Source organism: Seriola aureovittata, chromosome 3 (genome assembly GCF_021018895.1).
Source record: "Seriola aureovittata isolate HTS-2021-v1 ecotype China chromosome 3, ASM2101889v1, whole genome shotgun sequence".
NCBI lineage: Eukaryota > Metazoa > Chordata > Actinopteri > Carangiformes > Carangidae > Seriola > Seriola aureovittata.
The window spans coordinates 24,559,075-24,569,929 of record NC_079366.1 but is presented as its reverse complement, the minus strand read 5'-3'; the positions used below and the strand labels follow the sequence as shown (position 1 = coordinate 24,569,929).

Genomic DNA, 10,855 nt, shown 5'->3' with positions numbered 1-10,855 from the left:
GTTGTAATCCTTGTCCGCGTGTCTGCGCGCGTGCGGGCGCACAAGTCAAGAGAGGTCGTTTGACATCGTAATAATAATGTACTCAGTCTCGTGCACTCACAGCACGGGATAGTGGGAGCCCGGGATCGCGCGGGCCCATGGGACACTCAGTGTAGACCTGAAATGATTTACACTGCGTTTTATTCATTCATACCTTGCGCTGAACTGAAGTGAAACTACTATGTGACGTAATTTTTATTCTTCTGCTTTTATTATTTTACTCAAATTGTTTTATCTTTTAATTCATTTTACTGTTTTTAAATCCTATATATTGCCAAGGGTATGTGTCTTTTCATATTCCTCATAGGAGGTTATTTATTTTTTCTTAGTTACACTTTCTAAAGCGTTTGGAATTGCTTTGTGTTTAAAAGGTGCTGTACAAATACATTGGCCTTGCCTCTATATGTGTCACAGTGGTGATAGTTTTACGTCAACATCATAAGGTTAATGAGATAACAGAGATAATTTGAGGACAGGAAAAGTGTGTATATGTGTGTCCCTGGTGCAGGGCTAATTTAAACTAAAGGGGCCACTGCCAGTCAGATTTAGGACAGGAAGTGGAACAGATGACATAAGACTATTTAAAAAAAATATATTAAAAAATGAGTCTATGTGTAAGGTTTATCTGTGCATAATTGTGTACAGCTTCACACAGGGATGTATTAGCACACAAAGGGGGGCCCAGGGTCCAAATAAACTGTGGGCCCCCTTTCAGCTACCCAATTTAGTTTGGTTATAATTAGATTAAGAATAGATTTATGTGAGAATATGAACTCTATCTACGGAAATTGTTGTTAAAAAAAAATAGAGCGGTCCCAATGCCATACCACATACTAATTCTAAGAAGCTTGTTGGCAATCTGATCATCTTAGTTGATGATCTTACTTTGGCATACGATCTACTTTTCAGATGAATCATATGGATCAAGTCATTAAAAGGTGCTATATTTAGATATTCAGTTTTAAAAGTAACCAGCACATTGTCAATGCAAGGCAGGGCAAAGAATAGCAGACAAACATCCGAAAGACGCATCAAGTGGCGGAAGGATATGAATATATGTATTATAATATTATAAGGTAAGTATATTACACATTCTTTATACAATTTGTGTAGTAGGAAATTGGGACTTTCTTGTGCATATTACAATAAGACTAAGAGTATACAGCCATGGTAGCATTAGCTAAATGCTAATGTCAACATGCTAACATGGTGACAATGACAATGCCAACAGGCTGATTTTTAGCAGGTATGTTCACTATGGTCACCATCTCATTTTAGCATGTTAGCATGCTACCATTTGCTAATGATTGCTAAACACAAAATATATCAGGTTGATGGGGCTGTCATTAGTTTTACAGAAACTTGGTCATAAACTAAAGTATTGGAAAAATTAAACTTGATCTTTTGGTGATCTGATGGTGGCGCTAGAGGCAACATCAAGGGATCACCAAAGTTATGGAAATTCATCCCGTGGGAGCCATGAATAAGCGTACACATTTTCTTGCCAATCTTTCCTAGGTTGAGATATTTCACTAAAAACCACAAACAACAACCTCATGGTGGCGCTAGATGAAGAGTTGGGGGATCATCAAAGGATTTACCTTCGGTTGATCATTAACAAAATTTAATGTCAATCCAACCAGTGATTTTTGAGATATTTCATTCTGGACCAAAGTGGTGGATGGACACACTGACATTGCCATCCCTAATTGCTGCCAGCGCGTTTAAAGAATAAAAAGTAAACAATAATAATAAACCTCAAAGTATTTGCTACAGAACCAGGGATCCCTGAGAATCTGGGGCCACAGGGCAGGTGCCTGTTTTGCCTGGTTAGTAATTCAGCCTTGGGTTCACGTGTACTGTATTTGGTAGACTAAAGATTTTAATTTATTCCTCACACACAAAGTTTTGCAAAGCATCACACTATTGTACAGTGTATATTAAAAACAGCAACTACACATAAAAAAAATTATTCTAAAAATTATTTCAAGTGATGGTGAGTCCAAATTTTAAAACTGCATTAATCAATACTGTTATGTTGAAATTAAATCAAATACATACATGTAATCTATAAGAGGTAAAACCCAGAGACTAATCACCAAAGCAGCTGCACTGTGGAGCTTTGTTGCTGACTATTGGTTTCACACCACATTTACTCTGTAGTTCAGTCTGAACTAAGACAAAAGACAAACCTACCTACAGTAACTCACTAGCTGCTGAAGAAAGTGAAAATCTGAGCAAAGACACATCAATTTTTGGAGTTAGTGGAGACCAAGACTACAGAAGCTAAGATCAGTCGAGGTTGCAATAATTGTGTCGTATTATCTCAGGATAAAAAGTAATTTTCTTATAACAACAGACTAATTATCTCAACAAAACAAAAGGTAATCAGGCTTCCTCATTTATGAGCAGACTACAGCTGCAACTTCAAGATGTGTAGTTCAGTGATCCTGCTGATATTGTTAACTAAATACTGTATGTGATGTACAGATTACCTGGATTAGGAACTTTTTAAACTATGGGCTCTAATTAGGTGTTTCATCCATAACATAATTTATGTCAAGAAAACAAAACACTATTGTTCCATTTGTCCCATTGTCCAGATAAAAAATGCCCAATTTTTTCCCGAGACAATGAGACAAATAACCCATTATGACAAAAAAAAAAAATCTTTTGTCCTTAGATAACAGAATAATTAACTTAAAATAATTAATCCTCAGCCACTGTTTGCGTCACACAAAGTAAAAGAAGAGAGAATATTAGACACAATTTAGATTCACCATGAATATCACTCCAAATGAATGTTAGCTAATATTTTAGCCATAACTTTATAAATTGGTGATATGTCATCTTGTTTTGATCTTAGTCTGCCCCCTAGTGGCCACATATTAATTAATGCAGCTTTAAACAGCAGCAGCAATTTATATTTATTTATGGTACAAACTGATAAATATTGTAGAGGCAGGGGTGCACTGTTTGGAAAGGATTTGCTGAAATCTTCTCCTGTATACATGGATAATAAGTATGGTCTTCTGACAGCATGTGTTGTTCTTATTTTAAAAAGATTTACAACACATACTATGTGTACTCTGTAAATGATACCATTTTTCCAAAACAACCCTTGAACAAGTTGCAGATCTATTAGTCTCAAGCTGTATTTGTGTTATTCAAATAACACAAATACATATATATAATAACACAAACAACATCTTGATACAGCAACAGGCACTTTGTCCACATGTGCCTCTATATACAGTGCGGGTACGCACAAACGTAGTTTTTATCTTGAGGGCTGAGTCCGGGTAAGGTGCTTATATTTTCTGCTCCATATGTGCGAATAAAAGCCCTCCTGCACACCTGCTTCAGGCTCTCTGGACGCTGTTTGCGATATGGCACAGTCAGCTTACAGGATGAGCTAGTGTAATAAGTGAGCAGATCGAAGAGTGATGCAAAAGTCCTCTGGCTGCCATGCAGATTGAAGAGCAGGTTGTTCAGCTGGACACGAACACTAGTTGGGCCGTCCTCGCTTTGATAACTCAGAGTGAAGAAAACATCAGGCTGGCCGCTGTCTCTGCAACAACACACCATCAGCATTACATTATTGACCAACTTTTACCTTTTTAAGATTTAATCTGGGTAGAGAAGGAGGAAGAAGGGTTTTTCAGGTCTGTCTAAAAATAGTCAGGCGCCCATATAAACATTTAAAGAAGTTTTTCATGCTGTAATCATTTCTCCTGTTCCTACTGGCTGGTATGAGATCCCTTCCTAATGCACTTTCAATCTAATTTAGGGCGGAGAAAATCCCCGGTCCTCATGTATTCAGACGTTTCAAATCAAGTGGATATCTTTCAAAGTTACAGTCTTTTTAGTGTAAAATTCCTTCATTGTGTTTCCCTGAACAGTGTTTCCTGGTTGAACAATAATAACAAAAAGAATTTTGTATTAAAATATCTGAAACTTTGGAAAATACCCACTTGAGAATTGTCAAAGTCAAACTGTTGAAGCTTCATTTCAACTTCAGATAAACAAGGATTTTGTCCCTACTCTCTAACATTGAAAGTGCATTAGGAAGCCATCTCTTGATTAGCCAGTATGAACAGGAGGAATCGTTACAGGAAGAAAAGCTGTGCATCTGACTATTGTTAAGACAGACAGTATTGTGGCCCCCTCCTTTAAAGTGAGAGGCGTAGCTGATTTGTCATGAGGAATGTAACTGCAAGTTATACATCAGTGATACATATTTTACATCACAAATGGATGGAAATGTCAATAGACTACACTGGTTAACTTTAAAACAAATTTTTAATAAATTTTACCCTTTATTAAACCAAAAAAAGTCAAATTTAGGTGGGAATGCCCTTTTGCAAAGACAAATCTGGGCAAGAGAAGAGCATAAAAAGTCGCAGAAGCCAAACAGATTAAATAACACTAAAACTCTCAAATAAAAGTGGTAGATTACCTGATGAGGAAGGTGCCCTGTAATGCATGCGTGAGTATTTCGTGTGCCTCCTCCATGGTCATTGGTCCCCAGTAGTAACCGCTGTGCTGGAGCTGCTGGTAAGTGCTTTTCACTAGTTCATACTCTGCAGGGCTGCTGAATGGACGGAGGTGTGTGGGCCAGTTGTGAGCGTCAGCTCCAGTCACCAGCTACAGCAGAAAAAGTGTTGGAAATAAGTAGTGAGTGTGTGCAGACGACACAGGAGATGCACTATGTATAAAACTTGTTACACGTATGAATCAGAGTGTGTTTAGTGGCTGCATGTTATTGAGGAGTCCTGAGAATTCTCTAAAAGAGCTCAGACTTTTTTTGACCTGTTTTTCACCTCTCAGGCTACATACAGCTGCCCTACATTACCTAACATTATATTGTAAACTAAAAATAACCAGTTTAATAAGTTTTTTTTTATCCTATACTACAATTTGTTGCTTATTCATATAATTTCTTCTTCTTCTTCTTCTTCTTCTTATCATTTACTGCCCTCCCAATAACTAAATGTGAAAAAAAGTGAAGACTTTTTGAACACACTGTATGAATAAAAGTAATGAGGCAATCATACAACATCTACTGCTCTGCATACTTTGTGTCAGAAACATGCAGGTGGCAGGCCTGTGTTCAGATGCTGCTGTCAGATCGGTCAGAAAGACGAGATTAGAAAGTTTCCACCAACATTCAAATTACAAAGATAAAATCAGACATCTGACTTTTTAAAGATGAGTTTCCAAATGATGACGCAGTAATAACCACAGAAAAATTGTTTGTGGAACTGAACCTCAATTTGTTTTCTCTGAGAGATTTAATGCAGATTAGCTGTATTTATATGAAAAACAGTGATGCGCTCAACTATGATGTTTTATTCGTCTCAACAAAGTAGACCCATCACATTTCATTTTTCAGCAGTTAAAAAACTTCTATACACTTATTTGTTTGTGGTTCATTTGTAGTTGTATTATTGTTATTGTAGATTCTAACTGGAACAAAAAAATAAATAAATAAATAAATACTAATACTAATTATTAGTCTGTTACTGATCACTAAGAAAAGGATGAATCATCTCGTTGTTTTAAAATATTTAAAAAATGTATGTATACGGTGGCATGGTTTTCCCCCAAAATAAACAGAGTAGATCTAGTACTGGAAAGTACATTTACATTACACACTACATTTCTGTGGGAAATATGGTACTTTTCACACCAATACATTTATTTTATAACTTTCATTATGAGTTAAAGATTCAGTTATTATAGAATAAACTACCATTAGGCTAGAAATATGTAAATTAGTTAAAAAATATTAAATAAATATCTATTCTTCTGAACTGAGCCTTTTTCATTTCTGCAATCTTTTGGTAGTTCTGTTGACGTTAATGCTTATATTCTTATGATTAAGTGTTTTTGAATTCAGAATGCATGACTTTTACTTTTGTGTTTCTACACTTTGCTTTTGTTACTTTTACTTAAGTGAAAGATCTGAGTACGTCCTCCATCACTGGATGTACAACAGCCATCTGTCCACAAGTAATAAAAATAATAATAATAATAATAATAATAATAATATAGTAATTCAATCCACAAACTGTGATTCACAGTGTGTTTACTTTGGATACTAACCCGGCGCCAGGTTTCAGCGTCTTCCTTTAAGTTGAGTTTGCTCCAGAGCAGTAAATCGAGCTGCCTCTCTGTTGGCTCTTGGCTGTCAGGTTTCACTCTGTCTGGTCTGTGTTCAGGGCCTCCTGGTTCTTCGAGGGGTTGATTTTGGCTCGGTGTCTCAGCTGCGATGTTTTGTTGTCGGCTCTGTACTCCTGTTTTCTCAGGATTTTCTCTGACCATCCTACAAAGGAGAATCCTCTTCTTGCCCGCCTGTTGCACCATTTCCTCCACTTTTCAGCGGTAGATCCTCCATCACTGACCCTTTTCTGTTTAGTCATCTGCTGCTCAGTCCTCTTTGAGACTCCATTTGTTTGAACGTCTTTAATCAAGATTGATCAGCATTACCACAAAGTGCTGGAGGAGAGCTGAATCTGCTCATTTGTTCTTAAGCTGAAACACAGAAAAGTGAACACAGACAATCAGACAAACCTTTTATTCCATTGAACTGCATTTCAATTTAAACCTGAAATAGCTTTTTAAGTTGTTATGTTGAACTCGTCAGCAAACAGCTGCTTCCTCAAACATGCAGCAGTTATGGAACAACATTCTCGTTCATTTGGAGTCGTGTTTCTGTAAGTCATGTATTCACTCTCGTCCAGCCCACTATCTGGCTCTTAGCTGCTAAATGCTCCACTGTGTTTTACTAGGTGAACGGACTGCACTTAATAGCACTTTTCTAGTCTTATCGTACACTCAAATGGTTTTTTTGTACACCCATTCACAGACACATGCTTTTTCCATTAACATACAGCACCTTTTCTACCAGACACACCCTCACACACCCTGATACATCAGGGGCAATTTTGAGCTTCAGTATCTTGAAGATCACCACACTGCGAGAGCTGGGAATCAAACCACTGACCTTCTGGTTAGTGGACAGCCCTGATCCACAGCCGCCACTCGTAGTCTCTTGTGTCTGTTTGGTGCTGAGCACGTAGCCTACACTGAACAGCTGTCTGCTGCAGCCAAAAATGACGGGATGGTATGAGTAAACTGAAACGGTAAAGTTGCGGAGCAGACAGCATAAACAATGAACTAGGGCTGCAACTAATAATTATTCAATTATCTGGTACGCAACAAAAAAGTGAGGCACCTCCCTGAGTAATGCAGATTAATATGCCAATTACTTTCTTGATTAAGCAATTATTCATTTGTCTATAAAACATCAGAAAACTGAAAAATGCCGATCACATTTCACCGGAAAAATTATTGACTGAATTAACTGATTATCAAAGTAGTACTCAATGTAAGGCGAGGCAAGCTGCAGATTCAGGTGACCAGTCTTTGTTGACTCATCAACACAAGTGACCACGTTCACATTGTGATTTGATACATTGCAATTATGTAAATACACTCGTCAATTACAATTGCTGTTGCAACACATGTAACCCAATCTCACTATGCAAAATCTGACATCATGTGACTGACCATAAACATCACTAATCGCTGGGAAAGGCGGATGTAACATAAATAGGATGACAAAATAACACTTTCACTTTCTCAGTCAAGAAAAGTCAAGTGGTATATCAGAAGGTTTTCATTTTCTGTGGCACTTATGTTTTAAATTTCCTTACAACTTCTGTTTAGAGAAGTGTTCTGTAAATCTTTCTTATATCCAATATATTATTACTGAGATTATACTGCTTGTTTATACAAGTACCAGCCCAGTTATGAAAAGACAGGCTGGTCTTTCCTTTAAAAAAAAACAAAACAAAACATATTTAATGTGTTTTTTATTGTTTAACTTTTTGCTTTAACTTCTTGCTCAAATTGTGATGATACATGTAAATATCACACTTGAGCCCTTTGTGAAGATATGTATATATTTTAGTGTAGCTTCACCAAACATTTAACATTTTACTTTACCAATCTTAAAACAAACCATATAAGACTGTGTTAGATTGTAATGAGTTATTACCTTCACAGTGCAGTCTGGCAGTGCTATAATATGGGATCTACTGTTACTCATTTAAAAAAAAAAAATCATTTTTATTACTACCATTATCAGTAGATTTGAAACGAAACAATGACTATGAGGTTGAACTTTCTGTTTGAAGATTTTCACATCCACACTGGGCGAATAGTGTAATTCCATTTTTACCCAGTTTTTGAGCAGCGCAGCCCGGCTGTGATTCCTCACAGTAATTGTTTCATTTGTGTGCTGGAGTTCAAAAACAACAGTAAGGCCTACAATGTCCAAATACTGATGGAGTACAATGCCAGAACTGCAAAACTGTTCAGCAACGTTAGAGAAATCCACAGAAGAAATACTACAAAACTGTTTAAAGATTGGGGGCAATCATCCTCATGGATTAACCTGTCATTCGAGAAGCATATTGTTATATTGTAAGTCATATCCACATATTATGGTTTCTTATTAAGGTATATTTAATATAAAAGCCAATGATACTGGGATTGGTCCAAAAATATGAGCTGATATAACTGGGAAAGGTTACAAGGTTACACGTCTTTCCACACCTAACGGAAATTAACATTTGTCTGTTATAGTAACAGTTACACACTAACGAGTCCCAGTTCAGAGGGAAATATCACCTTTCTGGATGAATCAGGGAATACGAGTTTTCATTACTGGCGCACAAGTTAACGCAAAAAAAAAAAACCCTCGTAATCACGCCGATTAATAATGCATTAAACAAAGCGTACGTACCTGCAATAATAGGTGTCACGGGCTTGTTGAGTGCACACAGCAGTGAGCTTCACTCAGTTTCTTAGCTACACAAAGTCGCTGTTCAGACTGAGGAGAATCATTTTACTTTCGGTTTAAGTTAATGTGAGCAGGAGGCGGGGCGCTCTTTCAAACAGCCTGTTGATCTAACAGTATTAAAGTTATTGACACTAGTTTTTCAATAAACCTTATCCTGCGCGCATGCTCTATACACACACACACACACACAACCACACAGACACAACCACAAAAAAATACACACACATTGCTGGCAGATCACGTGATTTAAGGGAATCGGCGGGCTGAAGTGAAAGCAAAACTGCAAGAGGATCTGAACATTATATGTGTGTGTCTGTGTGTGTGTCTGTGTGTGTGTCTGTGTGTGTGTGTGTGTGTGTGTGTCTGTGTGTCTGTCTGTGTGTGTGTCTGTGTGTCTGTGTGTGTGTGTCACGCATATATAAGCAGAAGTAGACCAGAGGGAGTGGTGGCTGTAGAGAGTTTTTACTGGACTGTTCAATACAATGTGAACATATCAGGCTGGCAGTGGTACAAAGGGAAGGCAGGAAGAACCGTAGACCTTCAGTCAGGAAGTTAGAAAAAATCAAATTAATGTAAGAACTTTGTAATGAGCATGAAGATGAAGCGTGAAATTTGTGCGGGAGCAGGGGGGTATATGTACAGAGGGGATGATAAGGTAAGGTAAATGGGAACAGGTGTGTGGAGGGGCTGAGGTGTGAAATAACATGTGTGTTAGTGACAGTGTAAACAGACTACTAGCAGAAATACAAGCGCCCCGCGCCCCGCCCCCATTCCTTTCATTGTATGGCTCTCAACATCCCACCAGGCTAATCAGGATGGGTCTGACTGCACTGAATGATAAGGTCAAGGACCGTGAGGTTTCTGGCGGGGACCATGTTCAGCAGCCTCAAGGACAAATTCCTGGTGGCTGCCCACACCCTTTGCCCCAGAGAGCAGGATCAAGCTGCTGAGCATTGGTTGGTTGCCCCTTCTGCAACGGTGCCTGTCTGACTTTTACTGGAGGGCAGTCCTAGCTGGCAGACGCAGGCATCAACAACACCTGATGAAAGCCTGGACTGTGGGAACTCTTGCCACCTTCTCCTGAGCAGCAAAGGACATTGAAAACCATGCGCACGCTGAAAAGGAGGGTGTTGTGGCCTTACTCTATCCAAAGAAGCTGCTTGGATCAAGACAAAGGAGAGTCAGCTGTGGTGCACAGCAATGCCGTCTCCATCTCCTGGTTTCTCCTGCTCCATCTGATGCCAAATGGATTGCAGGTGAAATCCAGAGGAGGGACTGACCCTGTCATCCAACAGACTGCAAAACTACTTTCAAGCCTTGGGGAGGGATGCAGTAGATCTTATTCTGGGAACAGACAGGACATGTGGCCACAAACTCCCTGGTATCATGCTCCATTGTTGCATGTTCCTGAAAACCCAGCAGAAGTATTAGAAAGAACCATGACACATGGTTACACGCAAAGTAAATTCAAGGAACAAGATTAAATAACTTTTTCTGCATTTGACTTTTGATTTAATAAGTTTTAGCTCAATAATTATTGTTTTGAATTTTGTTTGAAAATGTTAGCCTTGTTCTTTTGGTTTAATTTTAGTTTTGGGTATAGTTTTAGGTTGATGAATTTAGTTTCGTTCATTTTGCCTTTGTCCCTACCCTGGGTTTTTGGGAGGGGTTTCCACTAGGCTGGGGAATAACAGGAAAAAAGACTTATATTATATTTTATACTATATATTACATGAAAGACAATGAATGTAGATATGTCCACAAGCTCAGACAATGACCTCTGTTGTACTTGTGAATTATTCAAACTTTAAAGATTGAAAACAATGCAGTGTGTTGCTGGGTTTCTGATCATTTTACAGTATGACTTGCAGAAGATCAGCTCTGTAACATGCTACAGTCTTACAAAAACTTTTTGAGCTCTGTGGGTGAAAAATAACAACACAA

At 38.1% G+C, this 10,855-nt stretch overlaps 1 protein-coding gene across 2 annotated transcripts; it reads right to left on the bottom strand.

The window, feature by feature from the left end:
* Positions 1 to 1,899: 1,899 nt before the first annotated feature.
* On the bottom strand, positions 1,900 to 9,080 carry LOC130166149 (suppressor of cytokine signaling 1-like). Of its 2 annotated transcripts, none has more exons than XM_056371524.1 (4): positions 8,855 to 9,080; positions 6,148 to 6,576; positions 4,499 to 4,686; positions 1,900 to 3,610 (listed from the first exon to the last, which is right to left on the bottom strand). In XM_056371524.1, the coding sequence occupies exons 2-4, from the start codon at positions 6,406 to 6,408 to the stop codon at positions 3,286 to 3,288; spliced, it is 774 nt and encodes a 257-aa protein (XP_056227499.1). In that variant the 5' UTR covers positions 6,409 to 6,576; positions 8,855 to 9,080; the 3' UTR covers positions 1,900 to 3,285. The 2 variants fall into 2 exon arrangements, with proteins under 2 accessions (XP_056227499.1, XP_056227500.1); XM_056371525.1 differs by lacking the exon at positions 8,855 to 9,080 and adding an exon at positions 7,049 to 7,073.
* Positions 9,081 to 10,855: the final 1,775 nt, after the last annotated feature.

Coding starts and splice junctions, on each gene's coding strand:
- LOC130166149 (XM_056371524.1), bottom strand. CDS start 6,408: ATGGTGCAACAGGCGGGCAAGAAGAGGATTCTCCTTTGTAGGATGGTC. Junction 4,687..6,147: donor ACGCTGAAACCTGGCGCCGG/GTTAGTATCCAA, acceptor TTTCTGCTGTAG/CTGGTGACTGGAGCTGACGC. Junction 3,611..4,498: donor CAGGGCACCTTCCTCATCAG/GTAATCTACCAC, acceptor GTGTTGTTGCAG/AGACAGCGGCCAGCCTGATG.